At 38.9% G+C, this 22111-nt stretch overlaps 1 protein-coding gene across 1 annotated transcript in view; it reads left to right on the plus strand.

Moving 5' to 3' along the window:
- The window catches only part of CNTNAP2 (contactin associated protein 2), a 1312105-nt gene that overhangs the window by 689465 nt on the left and 600529 nt on the right, over positions 1 to 22111 (plus strand). The window contains exon 9 of the mRNA XM_066362952.1: positions 15090 to 15239. Within this exon, the coding sequence (XP_066219049.1) occupies positions 15090 to 15239 (150 nt within the window). The remainder of the gene's footprint in view (positions 1 to 15089; positions 15240 to 22111) is intronic.

Consider the following 22111-nt stretch of genomic DNA (forward strand, 5'->3'; position numbering starts at 1 on the left):
CCCCTCAACATCCCCTTTGCCTCCCCATAGCGCCCTCCCCCATTCCCTCCAGGATTTGCTTTCCTGCTCTCTATAACACTGTTATGTGTATATAATTTCACTAATCTCTTTCCCTTCTCTGATCCCCTCCTATCATCCCCTTTCCTTCTGTCCACTTTTCCTCTGGTCCCTTTGATCCCACCTCTGCCTCTATTCCGTTCCTCAGTTCACATTGTTCATTGGATTCCTCAAATGAGTGAGGTCATATGATAATTCTATTTCTCTACCTGGTTTATTTCACTTAACATAATAGTTTCCAGGTCCATCCATGTTGTTGCAAACGGTAAGATTTCCTTCTTTTTCATGGCCTCATAGTATTCCATTGTATAATATATATGTACCAAAGCTTTTTAATCTACTTGCCAATGACGGACACTTGGACTGTTTCCAGATCTTCGCTATTGTAAACAATGATGCCATAAACATGGTGGTACATTTCTTCTTTTGAGTCAGTGATGTGGTGTTCTTGGGATATATTCCTAAGAGTGGGAAGGCTGGGTCAAAAGGCAGTTCCATTTTTAATTTTTTGAGGAATCTCCATACTGTTTTCCACAGTGGCTGCACCAGTCTGCATTCCCACCAACAGTGCAGGAAGGTTCCCTTTTCTCCAAGCCCTTGCCAGCACTTATTCTGTGTTGTTTTGTTAATGAGCACCATTCTGACTGGTGTGAGGTGATAGCTCATTGTGGTTTTAATTTGCATTTCTCTAATGACTAGTGATATCAAGTTATACTACAAGGCCATTGTACTCAAAACAGCTTGGTACTGACATAAGAACAGGCATATAAATGAATGGAACAGAATAGAGAACCCAGAAATAAACCCATATCTTTATGGACAATTTATATTTGACAAAGGAGGTAAGAGCATACAATGGAGTAAAGACAGTCTCTTTAACAAATGGTGTTGGGAAAATTGGACAACTACCTGCAAAAAATGAAACTAGACCACCAATTTACACCATTCACAAAAGTAAACTTAAAATTAAATCGGAAACCATAAGCATCTTAGAAGAAAACATAGGCAGTAAGCTCTCTGACATCTCTCGCAGCAATATATTTGCCGATTTATCTCCACAGGTAAGTGAAATAAAGGACAGGGTGAACAAATGGGACTATATCAAACTAAAAAGCTTTTGCACAGCTAAAGACAATATGAACAAAGTAAAAAGACAACCCACACAATGGGAGAACATATTCAACAATATGTCTGATAAGGGGTTAATAACCAAAATTTATAAAGAACTTATAAAACTCAACACCAGGAAGATAAACAACCCAATCAAAAAATGGGCAAAAGAAATGAATAGACACTTCTCCAAAGAGGACATACAGATGGCCAATAGGCAGATGAAAAAAATGTTCCACATCACTGGTATAAGATTTTTATAACAAATCCTAAGCATCCAATGTAGGCAGTCCTAATGGCACTACCCTGGATGTAAATGAATTCACCATGAATTCACCAAATTTACAAAATCTATTTGCCAAAAGCTTTTTTTTTAAGATTATTCTTCTTTAAAGACATTAAACATATTGCGAATCTATGCTCTATGAGGTCAGGAGCTTTGATTGTGATATAGCCTAGTGTCTAGGGCATTTCATGGCATGTAGTATTAAATAAATGAAAGAAAGAATTCACTGCATATATCCTTCATCACTATATTCATGGGATGATTTAGTTCATAACTATATTCCTCATGAATATGTTCTTCATGAATATATTCATTAAAAGACTAAACCTGTGACCCTTAACTTTTGCGTAATTGAACAATCCTTAAAATACTTATATATTCACATTTATTGAATATATTTAAGAGAATTGTATTCATGAATATATTTATAAGAACCTATTCATATTCATAGGGTATATTCAAGAAGAATATTCTTTAAAACAATTACCTGATAATTGGTAAATCTGATGCATTGGGTGAATTTAGTCATTCATTAGTTGGGTTTTTTTTGGAGAATTATTTATGATCAACCCAGTTCTGGCTTACTGTTTTCCCTTCTTCTCCTTGAAATCTGTTGTCTTATTCCTTCTTGCTTTTCAGAGAATGTGGCTTTAACTTGGGAATTTGTTAGTGTATGAAAACTTAGTACACTTATTGGAGATGACTGGCTACTAAGGGGCACTGACTTTAGTTATTCATCTTAGTGTTGACTCTATGTTTGTGGTCTTTGATATGAATACAGTGTGCCCCATATAATTATATAATATTATATAAATACAGAGCAGATAGAGAGTATAACCTATATAAATCATTTACCAAGCCACTTGAATTTCCTTTCTCAAATAATGTATGCCCTTTGAAATGTATAACCCTGGCTACCAAAGGGCTTGGCCTCTCCTGGGGATTGCCTGGCATTGTGAGCCGTGGTTTCCAATGAAAGCCTTCTCTCTCAGATATTTGGGAGCAGAGAGAAGACCAAGAACCTTTCAACTAAGTGAACTTTGATGGTGAGTGAGCTTATAAGATCTAAACAGTAGGATAGTGGAGCCATTGGGTTAGACCGTTCCATCTAAGAGCAGCAGACATGGTGAGCTCAAGGAAAATAGAAACAAAGAAAGCCTGAGAGTCATTTTAAAAGAAGAGAAGATGGTAGGCTCTATGCCATTTAGAGAGAAAACAAAAGAAAATTGGGGTATTTTGTGGGGGAAGCAGGAGTTTCTTTAAGCTTTTTTTTCTCCATGAATTAAAACAGTGTTCCTCTTATCTGTGAGATGTGCAAGGGTTGTAATCATGGCTGCTAAGTTAATCAAGGGAAGGAAAGCTCTTAAATTTAGAAGTGAAATTAGACATAATTTCAAAAGTGACATCACCTTTGAAAGCCCCTGTACGTGTTCTGAACTCCCCTTGGAATTTTTATGCTGCTGTCTTTCTCTACCTGAACCTGGTCCGCCAATAATATCTTTTATTTTCTTATGTATGACACTTGGCTAAATTAATGGTATTGGTAGCTATCACTTTTTAAAAAAATTATTACTGCTTTGATCTTCTACAACTGTGTTTTTGATGGCTTCCATACGCATCCACCCCATGCCCTGAAATGTAACATTGACTTCAGTGTGTTTTACATTTTGAAGTGTTTCAATGAGGTTATACATTACACAGAGTCTTCATTTACTTTTAACTTTTAGTACTATGCAGGCTGACCCCGTTTGGTTGGCTCTTTGCTTTGTTGCTTTTTTTTTTTTTTTTTTACAAATTGAAGACAAAACCCTCCATTAGCAAAACTATTAGGACTTGTTGTATAGCAATCCTCACTTTATGATATGGTCTGGAACCAAACCTGAACTATCTCCAAGGTATCCCTATGTAGTATACATATAAAAAAATGCACAAATCATGAATGTACACTGAGCTTTTTGAAAAACTGAATATGCCTGTGTAACGAGTGCCTAGATCAAGAGAATAACATAACCAACACCCCAGATTGCTTCTACATTTAATAATTGATGTTAACTAGAGGGTTGCCTAGCTAGCGACCAACACCAAACAATGTTCAATGAATAACTAACAAAATACAGTAGCGCTGTAAGACAAAAAAAAAAAATTCTGTCTGTAGATCTTATTAATATTATCTTATAGCACACGACCTGTTAATAAGAAAACCACCGTTGTGCATCTAGATCGTAGAGTTTTAGTGCTATAAGGTATCCAATCTAATACAAATTTCATTTGTAGGGTACTGCTGGGCGCATCTTTTTCTTAACCCCTAGTTAGGGGTCCAGAGAACTTCTGCAGTAAGGGACAAATGCTGTTCTCCAAAACCTTACCTCTATCTTCAATTTCCCAGTATTTTTGGGGACTTTACTACTTATGTTAAATCACAGAAATAGCAAAAAAAAAAAAAAAAAAATTTCCTTTTCTGATCAGTTTTTTTTCTGTGATACAGGCTTCCCTTCCCAGGTTGATCTGCCATCTATTTGCTTCCAGGGGTCCATGAAGCCACAAGCAGCTGCCTTCTCCTACCCACTAGAGTGCAGAATTGAAAGACTATCTCTATTTGCAGTATAATTCCTATCTTTTCATCTCAATCTCTTTAATCTACGTTGAGTAGGCCATGAGCATCATGTCACCCATCAGGGCAAGTACAGACTTACAGACCAAAACAACCAACTCCAGCTATGAAAGTGTTTTTTATATTAATGTGTTCTCTGTGAATTGATCGAATCAATACAGTGTTGGTGGTTTTCTGTTCCCCTCTACCACACATGAACATATTTCCATCAGAAGTGTCTACAGCTAAGAGGAGTCTTATAATTAGCCGGTATGAATAATTTATTTGAGTGATAAGAAACTCTGGGCCAAAGAGGTAAAAAGGTTTTCTCAGATGGTATTACTGTGTGTGTTGTCCGGATTCTAACGCTACATTTCTATTGTATGTGCCATGTGCTGAAAAATGGTGCATACATGTCCAACATATGTATATAATACCAGTCCGTGAAACCACACTAAAAAAGTAAATCAGTGGTTTTTAGAATTTATGCTCTCTTAAAAGTATGAATTTTTAAAACTTTAGTTTTAATTTTAAGTCGTGTTCAATATCTATCATGTTCAGGTTAAAATCCACAAGAAGGGATGAGTGGAATGAATTTGTAACCTACATATATATATATATATATATGAAACTTTAGCTGTCCACGTATTATTTTAATGTGCTCACCTGTAGCATTTTTCCACATTCGTTTTGCCACCAAACATGTGAGAACCTACCAAGAAGCAGTTGACATTCTAAATGGATTGTTGTTGAATTGAAGGTTGCAGAAGGAATAGTTCATAAATATATGGAGATGTGCCCTTCACGGTTCAGCGCTCACAGGGGGAGGAAATGGCTGTGCTGGAACAGGCTGAGACTGCCTTTCACGCCGGGAGTCACGGAGCAGAAAGGGTAGTCGAGAGGTTTGCAGAAAAATAGCTACTTGGGAGGTGGAGACTGATTTTTTTTTTTCGCCTACGTCTGTGGCCGAGGTCCATTATTTAGGCACTGCATTGAGTGACGGATAAAAATGATTTAGTGGCAAGTATAAAAACATTGTCCCATTAAAGGGGAGTAATTCAGAACGGTCTCAAATGAGAAACTGTGGTTCAATTATGCATTTTATAATACAATTTAAAAATAATGATTTACACTCAATCCTAAAGTATTGTACCTCAATCTAATATTTTAATATCTCTCTTCTATGCCAGGACTCTGGTTTATGATTATTCTCTGAACTCGTGGATTTCTGAGCCCCTGAGCGGCTGGATAATCTCTCTAATGTAAAAACGGTACTTTCACTGTAGTTATCAGCATACACTGGTATGAAAAGCGTCTATGTAATCAAAGCTACTTAAATTCACAGTTTCTATAATTACTATGAAACTACCACTTTCAAAAATACTTTAAAGAAAAGAAGGATGTGTCCTGTCTTAAAGAAAGCCAATGTTAAATTCTGACCATGGCTCATTTTCAGCTTTGAGTTCATTATCCAAGTTTAGAAAAATGGATTTAAGAATGAACCTAAGGTAAATTGTCATTATCTTTATTTATGGTCATTCTGTTATTCTTTCTGTATTATTTCTTTTCTTAAGTGAGAAGCAGGGAGGTAGAGAGACAGACTCCTGCATGCAACCGGGATCCACCCAGCAAATCCCCTACTGAGTGATGCTCTGCCCATCTGGGGCTGTTGCTCTGTTGCTTGGCATTTGAACTATTTTAGTGCCTGAGGCAGAGGCTATGCAGTCATCCTCAGTGCCTGGGGCCAACTTGCTCCAACTGAGCCATGGCTGCAAGAAGAAAAGAGAAGAGAGAGAGAGAGAGAGAGAGAGGAGAGAGGAGAAGGGTGGAGAAGCAGATGTTTGTTTCTCTTGTGTGCCCTGACCGGGAATCGAACCTGGGATATTCAAATGCTGAGCAGACGCTCTACCACTGTGCCAACCTGCCAGAGCCTCATTATTACTTCTTTACTATTACTTCTGTAATACTGAGTGACAGAATTGAAAAACAGTCATCAACCAATGTTACCGTGTAGCTCTCTTTTCTGCTTATTGTGTAGGAGGAACTGTGTGCTTTTGGGGCATCAAAGAGATCCTATTCTCTGTAATCATTCTAATATTCACTTGTCTAGCAGCCATGAAGGTGGGAGTGAACAGAGTTTGAATAGCATATTATAGTTAGGCTATGGAAAATAGAGAATGCCCGTTTTGGGGATTACCTACTGGTCCATGATCCACAGTTGGATACCAATGAAAATCATCTCCCTCTCAAGTCTGCCTTCTTTATGTATTTTTTTTTTTTTAGAGAGAGATAGAGAAAGAGACAAAGAGAGGGACAGACAGGGATAGACAGACAGGGAAAGAGATGGGAAACATCAATTCTTTGTTGTGACACCTTAGTTCATTGATTGCTTCCCATATGTGCCTTGACCGGGGGGCTGTACCCGAGAGAGTGACCCCTTGCTCAAGCTAGTGAACTTGGGCTCCTGCTAGCGACCTTGGGCTTCAAACTAGCAACCTTTGGGCTCAAGCCATTAACCACAGAGTCATATCTATGATCCCACGCTCAAGCAAGCAACCCTGCACTCAAGCTGGTGAGCCCACGCTCAAGCTGGTGACCTCGAGGTTTTGAACCTGGGTCTGCTGCATCCCAGGCCAATGCTCTATCTGCTGTGCCATGGTCAGACTACCTTCTCTATGTATTTTTAAATATTTTCCCCGGTGCCATACAACTTCTGTTTTTAACACACAGGGAAACATTTCATGGAGATTATAAAAAAAAAAATGCCTGGTAAAATATTTAAATCTCATCAGATGCTTCACAATTGGGCAAACTACTTGAGCCCAGGAATCATCACACGTATTTTCATGCTCTGCAGAGTTTCACATAGGTCTGCCCTCGGAAAAAGAGGAATTGATCTGAATGTCCTTGCCATTTGGACAGTGTCAGTCTCCTAAAAACAAGAATGATTGTGTGCCTGTAGAGGAAACTGTGAGATACTGTAATTTATCAGAGACAATATGCGAGACAAAGATAAAGGGCTAAATATGACTCCATCAATTTAGATTTAAGAAATAAATTGTAATATTAATAAAATAATGGCAACTTATTTTTTCAAAATGGTGTAATAATTATGTCACATCAACAGCTTTCAGTTTAAAATAGAAACAAAACAGTGTGTATAAACAATAAGAATAAATATTTATGTTCAAACCAACTAACTGGCATATTTGTTTTAAAAAATTAAAGAACAGAATATATAACCTGAAAGCCATTAAATATAAAAATAAAATAGAATGTAAGAAAAGTGATGACTCCATAAAGCATAAATAAACTGGCAGTATTCTCATTGTCCAATAAAATTAGGTAGTACAATTAAAAGATTATGAATTATAGCCTGACCTGTGGTGGCGCAGTGGATAAAGCATCGACCTGGAACGCTGAGGTTGCTGATTCAAAACCCCAGGCTTGCCTAGTCCAAGGCATATATGGGAGTTGATGCTTCTTTATCCTCCCCCCCTTGCTCTCTTTCTCCCCCTTTCTCTAAAAAAATCAATACATAAAACCTTTAAAAAAAGATTATGGATTATAATAAGCAGGGTTCTCAACCTGAACGAAGAACAAAACCCCTGGAATTGTATATAAGTTTTGAGTATCTTTGAATCAGGATTTTTCTTAGCCTGGGATTCATGGTTTTCTTCAGATTTTCATTATAGACTATATTCAGAATTACGTCCCTGTACAGTTAACTACTCAATGGTCATATGTTCTCACTCTGGGCATTTCCTACCTACTGTAGTCTCCTCACCCCACTCCCATGGTTGTAGACCCCCTTATTTCCAAACCTAACGTGAGGGAGTTGGCGTCCCCCAGTACGCTTGCCTACGCCATATTGGACTGTTAAAAGCACAAGTGCTCCATTTGTGTTAGGTTAGGGTGTGTTTTGACTTAACACCAAAATCCGGATTCTGTCACAGTCGTGGGAACGGAACTGTGTCATAACCCGAGGGCCCCTGCATTTCTTTTTTTACAAAGACCAACATCAGGAGTGTGCCTGGGACTTTATGCTATCTGTCTTCACATATTTAGCTCTAACATTTCCTTGGGGATGATGCTGAGGTTTCAGTGTAGAACTTTACAAGTTTCCCCAAATGACTCTACTGTGCAGACAAGGTAATAAAACCTATTCACCTGAGTCCTTTCTTCCTCAGAAGGGTCAGGGTGCCTGAAAAGAAAAGAAACCATCTCATACCTGAGATTTTACATATTAAAAATTGAAGGAGTCATTTCTAGCAACTCATGAGAAATGCCATGCAGTGTACTCTCCCCAGTGTATTCGTCTAACTGAAAGGTTCCATTCTAGTGGCTCTTTCAGAAAAGTCACAGTCCAAGGTGACACTCTGTCTATACTTATACAGAAAAGCATTTGGCAATTTGACAGTCTGTCTATACTTATACAGAAAAGCATTTGGCAATTTATCTAAAATATATGTGTGTGTGTGTGTGTGTGTGTGTGTGTGTGCGCGCGCGCGCGCGCGCGCTTTGCACCTGCCCAAGCACCTTATGACATGTTTTGTCGGATTGTAATTGTTCTGTCGGATTGTAATTGGTCATTTATAGAAAGTGCTTTGGATTGGCATGAGAAAGTGAACAAGATTAAATTGGATCAATTTCCTAATGATATGGAATTTATATAGAGATAAAGAAGAAAGAGTATGTGGCATATTTTTGTTTGATTTGGGGTTTTTTTTTTAATCAAGTAAGAGGCAGGGAGGCAGAGGGACAGACTCCTGCATGTGCCCCAAGTGGAATCCACCTGGCAACCCCCGTCTGGAGCTGATGTTCTTTCTGCCCATCTGGGATTGCTGCTCCATTGCTTGGCTCCTCAGCACCTGGGGCTGACTCACTCGAATGAACCATAGCTGCAGGAGAGGAAGGGAGGGGGAGGTGGAGAAATAGATGGGCCCTTCTCCTGTGTTCTCTGATCAGGAATCAAACCTGGGACTTCCACATGCTGGGTCAACACTCTACCACTGAGCCAACCAGCCAGGGCTATGTGGCATATTTGTAGAGCGATGCATACTTTTTCTTTTCATTGCATAAATAAGTAAGTGATAACTTATGAGATATGTCATTAGCATCTCAGAGAATAGTATAACTGCCTAAAGATGGATTTGTATTCTAGGAAATTTTTCTCTCAAGATTGTATGTTGAGCAAAAAGATTGAAAACTCTAGTCACTGTGATTTTATCTGAAATATTTTCAAACAGATGTTACATCTTGGTTTGCTACTATATTTTAAACACTTTCTTCTTTTCAATATTCATTAAACCAGTCTTTTATACTTGTCTCTAATAAGAGTAACATCTGTTTCTTCTAGTTTAATCAAAGCAACCACCTCAAGAGTCTCACTTTAAAAATAATTCCATTAGAAAGACAGCCTAGATAGAATGTGCTTCATTAACATTTTACATTTACATACAAAACAAGATTTTCTAACTATTATAAGTTAGGGAGATGTTAGAGAAAATAATATAAAACAATGTAGTTATCTTATGGAAAAAATTATGACCAGAAGCTGAAATATGGTTTTAAAAATAATTGGTTATAGGTTAAAAACTATCTTTATAAAAGACTGGGGTATTTTTGTAATGTACAGTTGAAAAGTTTTCATTCTTAGGAATTAATGAAGAACTAGAGATATCTATTATAAAGTAACATCAAATAATCTTTCAGTTTAAAATTAAAATTGTTGCAATAGTATATGTTTCTTAAAACAAAAATGTTTTGGAAAATATATACTCTAGTTTATACCAGTCTCCTCAAAGTTAGTTACCATGACAAATCTTTGCTTGGAATTAGATTTAATTTTTCTAAATATTACACAGAGATTCAGAACCACATCTATTAAGAATTATAAATAAATATCATAATTATTTAGTATTAAATAACCTAGTTTTAAAAAATACATTTTGCTTAAAATTAGCTTTAAATTATTTTTAATTTTTAATTGATTTTTATTTTATTTATTTTTAATTGATAGATTTTAGAGAAAGAGAGAGAGAAAGAGAAACATCAATTTGTTATTCCACTTATTTATGCATTCATTGGTTGATTCTGTATGGCCCTGACCAGGAATCAAACATGTAGTCTTGGCTTATTGGGACAACACTCTAACCAACTTGAGCTGCTGGGCCAGGCTGGCTTAACAGCAGATACTTCTATGATTCCTATTTAACAGATGAGGGAACTGAGGCATGAAGAGGTTACCTTGCTAATGACCCAAAAGAAATAAGATTTGTTTATAGAGGTCTGACTTTGTCTGACTTCAAAGTCCATGCTCTTGACCATGGGTCAATGCTGCTCCTTTGAGTGTGACCCTCTCTGCATGTCAGACACCCCTGTCCTAATCTTGCTCAGTCTCTCATGGTGGCATGTTTTATATGTGTCTGAATAAAATATCACCCCGAATATAGGGCAGCCCCCCATTTTCCCTGCAAGGTAATTAAGAGTACCTTTTTGACCAATTTGCTTTTATAAGCTTATAGTGCTGCAGGTGAAAAATGTCTAGAATATTTACTTAATTGCTATGTGTTTTTGACATTATGCGCATGAATACCTCAGAAAGTTTATTTTCTGCTCTCACCTTTCAGGAAGTGATTTTGTTCTCATTTCTTTATGTGCGACTTTAAAGTTGTGAGACAGCTAGAGTGTTTTTGTAGAAACAATCGTCTTCACTGCTAAGTTATTGAGTACAGGAATTTTTTCCGTGTGTAATGTTGTCACTGGGCATGTTTTTCTAAGCCTGAAGTGCCCGTTAGCATAACATTAGGGACACACTTTTTTTTCCAGTTGTCTCAAATATGGATATTCATGATGTCCACATTGCTGAGACTTTATTACACTGCTATTTTGTTTAGAAGGCTATTTATAACAAATGCACTCATATTGATAATGGTGAGGTTAGTAATTACCTCCAAAAAAGGACTCAACTTAAGTCTCAGCTTCCTCTTCCGTAAAAGGAGATGAATCCAAGCTTGCTTTTACTTTCCTTTTTTTTTTAATCTAACGATGCAATACACTGCTTCCTAGTTGCCAGGCTCTGTGTTAATGCCATTACAAATACTAGTTTATGTGCTTCTCCAAAGAAATCTATAAAAGTGGATCGTGTTATTTGCATTTCAGAGAAGAGAAGCCTGAGGCAGGAGAAGTTCAGGAAATTGCCCGGTTAGCAAGGGCAAGAGCAAACACAGACCCCCTTGGCTGCTGGATCAGCCCTCCTCACTACCACCCTGCTTCCTGTCCTTTGCTGAGTCTCCACTCACTGTTGAGAAGAGTCAATGCAGTAACATGTGCTGAACATGTAGATGGTGCCAGGCACGTAGAGGTGCTCAGGAAATTTGAGGTGTGTGAGACACAGGTCTCTTTCTCAAGTCCAAACATCAACATCTTTCTTTATTGGTCTGATCCTGATCCATGGGCCAGCCATCAGGAACCCACAGCATTGCATGTGTGTGTCCCTGGTGAGTGTCTATCTTCCCTGGGGGTATTCACTAGCTATAGAATCCTGAGTAGAGGAATAACACATCTTTACCAGCAAATGAGAATTGCCATTTTACTTCTATCTAGTCCTTTGTATTTTTTTGTTATTTCTAATAAAACTTGGGATGGTGGTACGTCTTTTTTCCTGAGTAAATGTATTTGTATTTAGTGTAAGTTTGTATCTTCTATCATCTGATTAGCAGTGGTATTCTGAGTGAATTACACATGGTGTCTAATTCCAAACCTCCTAAAGGTCATGAATGTTTCATTTCATACAAATTAAAAATTATTAAACAATCTTGTTAATATTGAAAATGCTTAAGAGAGGCGATTCCTTATAGCACTCTGAGGTGGAACTGATTTGTACCACTTCTCCCAAATGGCAGATGGTCTAGGAAGTGATATAGGTGAAGCTCATTTGGGAGCAAGCATGCTTTTGTATTTTAGTCCGTGTTTCATACAAAGTTGTCCGGATCGCCCTCACACCGGAGAGAGTGGACGCAGACAAGAGGTGACATATGCTGCAAGTGTGTGCATTTCTCTTCTTTTTTCTCGCCATAAAACTTGGCAGCTGAGTTCTGGAGGGTAGGAAAGACCACCATTTGAGTGTCAAAAGGTCTAGATGAAGGTCTTTGCTCTACAAACTAGTGACAAGACAGCATGTCCGAGAGCCCTGATTTGCTTGTTAGTAAGTGAAAAGGTGAACATGGAGTTCCCTTTGCTCAGAATTACACAGCGTGTAGAGATCCTTGTACTAAATCCTCATGAGCTTATTCTCATGTGCCTTGGGGCAGGAGAAAGCTAGAATTTGCTTCTCAAACCTGTAGTGGAAAATATGCATTCTAATTCCAATTTTAAGAGAAACATATCGATGTAAGGAAATACTAAAAAACATGGAGTGCGTGGGATGTTCCAGTATAATGGAACTCTGACCGCAAATGCTGAGACATGATGGAGTCTCTGTTTATTTACAGCCCTGGTACCAAATGAGAAAAAGTCCCCAGAATTTGAGCTCCTTTCCAGAGGTGGTGGCATGTGGAAATCTGTGTGTGTGTCTGTGTGTGTGTGTGTGCGCGCATAGGATAAGAGAATTCTGATTACAGATGCACAGAGGTTATATAACACGTTTTATTATTGTTTCTTTTTTAAAACACTTCAGCCTCTGGAACCAGATAGAGCTGAGTTACTGTTCTAAGTTCTGCTGTGTATTAGCTGCAGATGCCTAAATTTTATTAGATTAAGTTCTCTCACCTACTTACTGGAGAAATGATTTTTTTTAATTTTTGGTGAATTGTGAGTTAAATGCAAGTACTTAGCAGAGTGACTATCATACAGAGCTTAGAACAGGAGATCTATAAATACTTGCATACACAGAGATCATGAAGTTGTATTCTTCTCTGGAGAGAGCCTTCAGGCTATTATTATTTTTTTTTATAAACCATGCAGTTGAAGAAAAATGAAAAGAAGCGTCTTATTTTCTTTTGAGCAATTAGATCATTCTTGTTCCACTGAAGAATGAACTTTATTATATTTGGGGGCCCTTTTCCTATCACAGACTGCTGAGGCTTGCCTCTTGATGATTAACATTAAGGGTTCAAAATAATAATTGGAGCTAAAATGAATAGAAATTGCAGTTCGAGTTTAGATGTAGCCGTGACCGCTTTCAACAAGGGTGCTTTTTATCTGAGGGTCCAATGCCTCTAGCAATTAAGTTTCTTGAAGAAAATAAAGTAACCATTTTATTTTAATCTGATTGGAATAATAGACATTTGGCCAAGAACAATTAAGCCGATGAGCTTCATTTATAAATTAATTATGAGAAGAAAGGATTTTTCACGGGGAATTTTTAGAAAGGCTTTCTGGTCTACCCTTTAGAACAGGACCCTGTGTCAGCTGAAGATATCTTACAAGGGATTTGACTTCCTCTGGATGTGTGATTATTTAGGATTATATTTTGGGAGTGGACATTTGTAACAGGATGTCCTCAGGATCCTTGCCCCAAATTGCATTTCAAAGCAGGGTTCATCGCATTGTAAGGGCAGAAACCAAAACCATGTACTTTATGGCAACCCTAGGATTGAGCCAGAGACCCCAGGATCAAACCGGTAACCTTGGTACTCTGAGACGATGCTCTATCAACTGCACCACTCACTGGGCCATTTTTATTTATTTTTAATTATTTGAAAATGTGAGAGCTCTCTGTAGATCCCAGGATGTATAAAAACAGACAGCAGCAGGTGCATTTGAGCTTTGGTTTTCAGACCTCTGATCAGAGGCTAGAAGCCATCACCAGCATTGCACTGATTTATTCTCATTTCATGTTTTGATACCTTTACTTGCTAGGCTTCTCTTTCTCTTGTGAAATTGAACTGTATCTTCAAGTGATTTCTACTTGTGGGTTCTAGATTATTCTATCCAGAGCCAACTAGAAGAAAATCTCTTCCCTTGATGTAGCATAGAACTCTAGAAAGTCAAAGAATGCCACTCTGACCCTCTTAGACTTCTTCGTGCTTTCTTAAAATCTTTCCAGATATTTATGTTTTGGTGACTGTTCTCTGTATGCTCCTTAATTTTCTAATTATTCCTCATAAAACAAACACAAATTAAACAGAAACTTTGAAGTATTGTCTTTTTAATGGAGGGCTTGATTGCATTTTTGTTTCCCAAGCTCTTTGTACTAGCAATAGTGAACTATGATTGTAAGGGGTGGGAGGTGTTGACTTATTTCATTATTTTTTATTTAGTGAAATATACCCTCCTTCATTATAAAGACACCTTATTGGTAAATGACCAGATAATCCTGGTGTTGTTTCTCATGCTTGTTAATGGTCAAGTAGCACAAATAACTCTACATACTTACATTTATTTTTTTAGCACTTAAATGCTATCAGCTGGCCAGATGTGCTTATTGAGAAAAATTAACAATACAAAAAAAAGATTATAAAAAGAGACATTAGACAAAAGCTGTAGCTCTGTTTTCTCATATGAGTATCGAGTTAATAAAGCTAAGCAGACAATAAGTTATTAAAATAGTTCATTATTACCTTCCAAACAACTTTATTTGCTTCCTTCGTTTTCCCAAGTACTGCAATGGCACCTTAATATTTTCTCCTTTCACTGGCTTCCATTCTTCCTTGTTTGGGTCAATGGGGAATGAAACCACTTATGATGGTAAAGAAACAGGAGATACCCACTGTGAGTGGCGCTGAATTGTCCTAGATGAAAATATATTAACTTTTTACTTACAAATTTCTGACTTGGTCAATGTTAAACATTGTTTTATTTATTCATTTTAGAGAGGAAGGGGGGGAGAGAGAGAGAAAAAGAGAGAGAGAGAAAAGGGAGGAGCAGGAAGCATCAACTCCCATATGTGCCTTGACCAGGCAAGCCAGGATTTTGAACTGGCAACCTCAGTGTTTCCAGGTTGGCGCTTTATCCACTGCACCACCACAGGTCAGGCCTAAACATTGTTTTAAACTGAACCATTCTCAGGAAATAAGTATACTTTTATCTTGGACTCAACAGGTTCCGGGTTGAATGACGGGCAGTGGCACGAGGTTCGTCTCCTGGCGAAGGAGAATTTTGCTGTCCTCACCATCGATGGTGATGAGGCGTCAGCCGTTAGAACCAATAGTCCTCTTCAAGTGAAAACTGGCGAGAAGTACTTCTTCGGAGGTAAGAATGCCATTCTTTATTGGTTAACTCATACATTACTAAAAAGAGAGTTTTAATGCAGTCTGATTATGAAGTGTTTATATTTGATTAAATGGATGCAGTCGCTATCAAAAAAAACAAACAACCAGTCATATTTCATTGAGTGAAGAAGAGTGTCCAATTTGTTTCCTCATGACACGGGTATTAAAGTGATAGCACCATATTCTTCTAGTTCAATTAAAATATTTTCAGCATAAAGCAAGTGATTTATAATATTATCCTTGGGTTATATATAATATATTAGTCACCTATTGCTATGTAACTACTTACCCCAAAACTAAGTGGCTTAAGACAGCAAGCATTATCTCACAGTTATTCTAGATCAGGAGATCAGAAATGGCTTAGCTTAGTTTTTCTGACTCAGGAGGGCCCCTTGTGAAGTCATGCCCAGGCTGTTGGGTGTGGCAACATCATTTGAAGCCTTCACTGGGTTGGAGGGTCTGCTTCCTGGAAGGTGTACTCACTTGGTTGACAGTTGGTGGCTGTTGCGGGAGTGTCTTAGTTCTCCTTCGTGTGACTCTGAACCTTCAGGACCTCTCTTCTTTAAGTGGCCTCTTCTATAGGGGACTGAATGAGAGGTGGGAGCAAGGAGAGATGTGGAGGGAGGAGAAAGGGGATTAGAAAAAGGGAGGGAAGAGGAAAGCTATAAGGAAGAGTTACCAGGATGTATGCCAAAGTTTCCTTATCATTCAGTCTTATAAACAATATCCCTTTGGTACTCAGTCAGGGCACACAGGAGAAGAGACCATCTGCTTCTCCACCACTCCCCCTCTAGCTTCTCTCTCTCTCTCATTCTCTTTTTCTCCTGTATCCATAGCTCCATTGGAGCAAATTAGCTCCAGGCACTGAAGATGGCTCTGTGGCCTCAGCCTCAGGTGCTAAGAATAATATTGGGACCATCTAAGAGACTGTTTATACATGTCTTGGTTATTAAGTAATAAAAAAAATTAATTAAAAGGAAGATTTTCAATAATAAATTTTACTGTATGTAGAAGAGTTTTTGCAGAAACCTATTCTTTTCTTTATTGAGGCATGCATCCTGGCAGAATATGGTATTTTTTTATCATTAATGAAATATGGAGATATCATTTATTAAAGTGCTAGGTTTGTTGTTTAGATCTATGTATCTTTCATTAGATTATTGCCTTTCTCATCTTAAATCATGCAATGTAAAATCTAAACAAATACATGCTTTCTTAGAAAAGGCTTTGGTTGAAACTGTAAAAAATATATGTGCACATCTATTTGCCTCTGAAAATATAACTGTTAATATTCACATATATATGTGTGTATAATCTGCTTATATAAAAAAAGTTGACTATATTCATACATTTTTTCTAATTATTAGAATAAGCCTACTTGAGAATAGTCATCTAACATGTATGCCGTGTTCCCTACTGTATCCCTCACCCCACAGGTCCTAAAAAAATTCCCGGAATGTTGTTGATGATGCATAAATATTTATGAATGAATTAGTAAATTCCGAAAAATAGTCAGGACAAGCATGGTATTCCCTGTTGTCTGAAAGAAGAAATCAAAGTCGTAGGAGCCCTACTGACTCGCCATTAAGTTTGTAGCTAGGACCTGAATTCAAGACCTCTGACTCCTGGACCAAGGCGTGTCTCCTTCCGCATCACGATATGATGATAAATGACAGTTTGGAGACAGAAGTCCTGACCTGGGTCTCTGCTTCTTTAATCTTTCATGGTATTTATTGGAAGTTAAACCTACCTACGTTTAAAAGGGCTATTCATAAATATGTGATGAGTTGATGAAAGTCAGACAAGATGTGTTGTTAGTTATTGATGTGAGTAAAAATCAGCCCAGTAGTCCAACTGGTTTTCATCCAAGGATATATTTACTGTGATGGGCTTTTGGCCAACAGTTTTTATTCTTGTCATAGAAAATGGATCACAATAGTCCATTAGAAGGCTACTGGTAATTCCCACCTGTCCAAATGACAGTGGAGTATCTTTAGCCATAGGTGAGCTTGCTGAGTGTCGAAGACCCGTTTTAATCTATTTTCACTTAGATGGGTTAGCAAATAGCTATAACCACAGATTTATGGCATCAAGTTTACAGGGGATGAGAGCTTTACAGGTTGCTATTTGCTTTACAGATTTTGGTTTTCAAACCCAGTAGCGAAGAGTGTTTCCCTCCTCTGAAGAGTGTTTCCCTCCTCTCTGGTTGCTCATCTGCCATTGAGGAAAACTGTCCGCAGGTGGTCTCGGTGCCACTCAGGTTATGGCTGACATGGGGGCTATGGGTTATGCCACACACATGGGTCAAGAATAACACCAGCCTTGTGCTTTCCCTTCCTACTGTTCCCACTTTCTCCTTCCCCTCCTCAACTTCAGGTCCGGTTGGCAGTGTTTCTCTAAAGGTTGCTTCCGACCTGCACATCGTAAACTCCTAAAGGTGTTGTTATCCATCAGTAACCTGTCGCTCCTCCTCTGAAACGGTGAGGGCCGCGAACCCCTCTTTCCACCCCACCCCCTCACACACTCACAGTTTGCTCGTTTGGCTTCTTCACACCTGGGGTGTAACATGTGTCGAGAATCTACTGATTTAAAACGAGCTCAGGTTCACTAAAATTCCCATGAGTCTCCCATGTGGGGACCATAGTGGCACTCAGAAAAGCAAATGGAGAAAAATGACTCAGTGCTAAGCCACTGCGATAAAGTCAATGGCCTTTTGAAAAAGGAGTTCACATGTCACGTCCTGGTGTATATGCTCCTAACTCGAAAGTATGCCCTGATTGTAATCTTTTCCTCCTGGTCACTTTTCTGTCCATGGTTCAACTATACTGAGATTGGAGGATATAAGGAGATAAACTAATAATTGCCTTTTGAGAAAGGAAATGGAAGTTAACCATTACCTACATTTACACAGTGCTGAATGAGCATCACTTATTATTATTGAAATACGTGGGTGCCCCATATGTTGGGTCATATTACTTCTCTTTGAAATAGTATTGATGGAAAGAGTCACTTTTCTTCTGACCAACTGAATAACAATTTAATTTTAAAATAAGAAATGGAGAAATCACAAATGAGAGATTCCTGTGAATTGTTAATATTATCTTTGAGGTGGATTGGTTAACATCACACAATCGCTAGAATTCATTTTTCTTTTATCCTCAACCCATCAACTAAATTTTTTTGTATATTTTATTGTGCTTTTACTGTGTCACCCTGGCTCATTATTATATGTGATTTCCTCGCCCCTTTTTTGGCTACGATAGGCAGTTGGTCTTCCCTTCATTGTAGAGAGTGAGCCTAGAAACTCTCAACTATTAGTTTCTGAAACAGGGGTTAGTTGTTCCAGTACAACTGCATGCCCCTGAAACTGTTGAGATCAGTGTTTGCTTTTCTATCCAAATTCTTTCTCCAGTGAACAAGACAATAAATACATTTTAAAGCCATTTCTTTCCATGATGAGGTCATGAACAAGGAGAGATGCATTTCTCTTTCAGTCCAACTTCCAAAAGATTTTCGATTGTTCTAGTTTGTTTTCCAATTATGTGCATACAAGAAAAGGGCAAAGTGGAGGAGGGGAATTGCACAGTGAAACAGAATGCATTCACCACCTCAGAAGGGAGTGCGTTCATTCCATAATCCTCGTTCCGGAGACCTTTTATACACCCCCGAGAAGTCAAGTTTGACCTGAGCTATGATTTCAGCTGATTAGCATTAGAATTACTGTGATAGTCTACATGCCTTTGCCTTTTTCTGGCTCTTAAGACTGGCTTGCATTGGGAATATTCAGATTTAAGGCAGAATTTTAAGTAGTTTTTTTTTTCAAAGAAAAGAATCATGGCATTATAAAAACTTTGACTTCCAAGAGTGTACAGTTAAGTGAAACTTGTCAGTGTTTCTCTCTCTATTTCCCTTTCTCTCCCTCTCTCTCTCTCTCTCTCTCTCCCTCTTCTCTCTCTAAAGTCAATAAATAAATTTAAAAAAAAAATCTCTTGGGCCACAGCTTTTATTCTTTCCCAGGCTATCTCTGGGTAGCTATGACTTATAATTACTGTACTTTAATTTAGGATACATGTTTTTAACCTTTTAAAGCACATCCACTGAGGATTCTCTATCAGTTCAGATTGCCCATATGAGCAGAGAAATCCTTCCATTTCAAACTGGTTTGGTTTTATCTCAGCCTGCAGGCTGGCTGGTTCTACACTGAGTTCATTACTCTTTCTAAGACCGTGCTGAACACAGCCGGAAGGAGCCAATGGGCATCAGCCTCCGGGGATTTCCTAGTATTAAAAGTCTCATTTGGCACCTGGTCCGCCAGCTCCAGAACAGCAGTCGACAGCCGGACCAAATATTTTGCTACAAATGAGAAAAGCCTGGGCTTTCCGAGCCTGTAACATCCCAGACTCCTGAGGCTGGTGCCTACCGCAGGCAATCCCGTGAACATGTAGGTTCTGTCTCGCGTGACGCTCTATTTTCAACTGTAATACTAAATACGGTCTTCTTTTGAATTAGGTGCAGCCCTGAGTTATAGAGACAGTGATTAGAAAGGTAGCTCCCTCCTGCTTTCTTCCATAAAAGAAGGTGGAAGTCACACTGTAAGGACTATTGTGGTGGGCTAGGGAGGGCCAGAACATCAGACTTCTCACTTCTCCCATCGTCCGCCTTTGTCGTCCTTAGCATCTAGTATTCTCCCTGTGATCCCAAATGGCCATTGAAGGTCCAGATGTTATATCCAAATCCCAAGCAGTAAAGAATGAGAGGTGCCACCCCATTTCTCTGAGGGCCACTCCCCTGAAATCTCATGTTATGTACGAAACACCTCATTGGCTGGACCTTACATGGTACCGAGGGAGACTGGGTAACTAAGTGCCCCGCTAAATGTCAATATCTATGCAAGAAAGGGAAAATAAATATTTGGAGGTTAATTAAGAAGTCTGTGCATAACAACTCCCCTGTTTAATATTAAACAGCTGATATTATCTTTGAATTTGATTATGGTTCGCACACCCAATTTTGCTTAATAAAGTGGCATCCAATAATATTTGCTCCTTGGGCAACTACTGAAAATCTGTATATGGTTGCTTAATCTAAGGATATTGAATTTAGGAAATATATTTAAGTGGATTCATTTCCTTTCCAAGTTTTCAATTATCCATCATCCTAGCCTGAAGCTTTTTATAACAAATAATTTAGAGTAGCAAAATTAAATAGTTCATAAAAAGCAGTAGACTCCTCTAATCCTGGATTTCTAGTACTCTGTCATTCCCAACCTTATTTCCCATCCCCCCCCCACACACACACACACACAAAAGCCAATTCTTAGTCTTAAGAGAAAGGTATGATTTGACCATTCCTCAAAATACTGGAAGTTATTAGTGTTAATGTTGGCTGTTACTCAAAAGACTGTCTCTTTGGCTCCAAAGGTAAATGATGGTACGTATCTTAGTTTGCATGCGGCGGAGCTTACAAGAGTGAGGAGAAACATGATCTTGATTGCTTAACCCAGAGAAATGGAAATTAGGAGGACAGAACGACTACCTTTGGGCTTAGGAAACTTTTTATAGCTTAAAAAGAAGTGAGATGCCTGAGATGGGCAACCATCATTAGCTCCAAGAGAGCAGAAAACATTCTTGATTTGGTCACCATAGTGTGCAGAGGTACATCACAGTGCCTGGTGTACGGAGTATGCCCATTAAACACTTGTTCAATGACTGACTAAGGGTAATTAGCCATGTCATTAAAATGGTATTCTATTAGAAAAATGTATATACATTATTTTATGCCTGGACAAGCAGTGTATATTTTAAACATTCTTTTGTACCCTTCCCGTTTAAAAAGTATCAGCTACACTATGCCGTATCAGATATGTGATCTATTCAGCCTTATGTTTTTCCCTCTTACTGAGGCACTAAAATGTAACTTGTAGGGAGGCATGATCTTTCCCTAGACATGAACTTCAGAAGTTAAAGATGTGCTTTAGAACTGATGCCGGAGGAGTGAATCCTTAGCAGGGACTTAAGCCCCAAGCCAGTGGGGTTCTTGGCTTCACACAGGAAACACTTCAAGACAAGCCAGGCAAGAGGTTGTAGTGGAAAAGCAGGGTTTTTTGAGCAGAGGGGACAAGCAAGAAAAACCCCTCCACAGACAGAATAGTGGACTCTCCTCACGGAAGGAAGAAGTGAAACTCCAACCATCTCTCGAGGTTGAGCCTCTATCCCTTTGTAATTTCTATGAAAAATTACAGGTATGGAGAAATAGAGTGCGGGGGAAATGTTAAGATTAACTCTCCCCTGGCCGGTTGGCTCAGCGGTAGAGCGTTGGCCTAGCGTGCGGAGGACCCGGGTTCAATTCCCGGCCAGGGCACACAGGAGAAGCGCCCATTTGCTTCTCCACCCCTCCGCCGTGCCTTCCTCTCTGTCTCTCTCTTCCTCTCCCGCAGCCAAGGCTCCATTGGAGCAAAGATGGCCCGGGCGCTGGGGATGGCTCTGTGGCCTCTGCCTCAGGTGCTAGAGTGGCTCTGGTCGCAACATGACGACGCCCAGGATGGGCAGAGTGTTGCCCCATGGTGGGCAGAGCGTCGCCCCATGGTGGGCATGCCGGGTGGATCCCGGTCGGGCGCATGCGGGAGTCTGTCTGACTGTCTCTCCCTGTTTCCAGCTTCAGAAAAATGCAAAAAAAAAAAGATTTAACTCTCACCTTTACAGTGTATGTTTTGGGATCTGTTTTCCCTTTATGGTGTGTGTAAACGAGAAGGTCTGAGTATGGAGCCAGGAGTCAGTCGTTGCAGGAATTTCCTTTGTCTGTGGATTCCTAGTGGTCATCCTGTATAGCTGGTCAACCAAGTTCTGTGTCAAG

Source organism: Saccopteryx leptura, chromosome 2, assembly GCF_036850995.1.
Source record: "Saccopteryx leptura isolate mSacLep1 chromosome 2, mSacLep1_pri_phased_curated, whole genome shotgun sequence".
NCBI classification, from domain to species: Eukaryota; Metazoa; Chordata; class Mammalia; order Chiroptera; family Emballonuridae; genus Saccopteryx; species Saccopteryx leptura.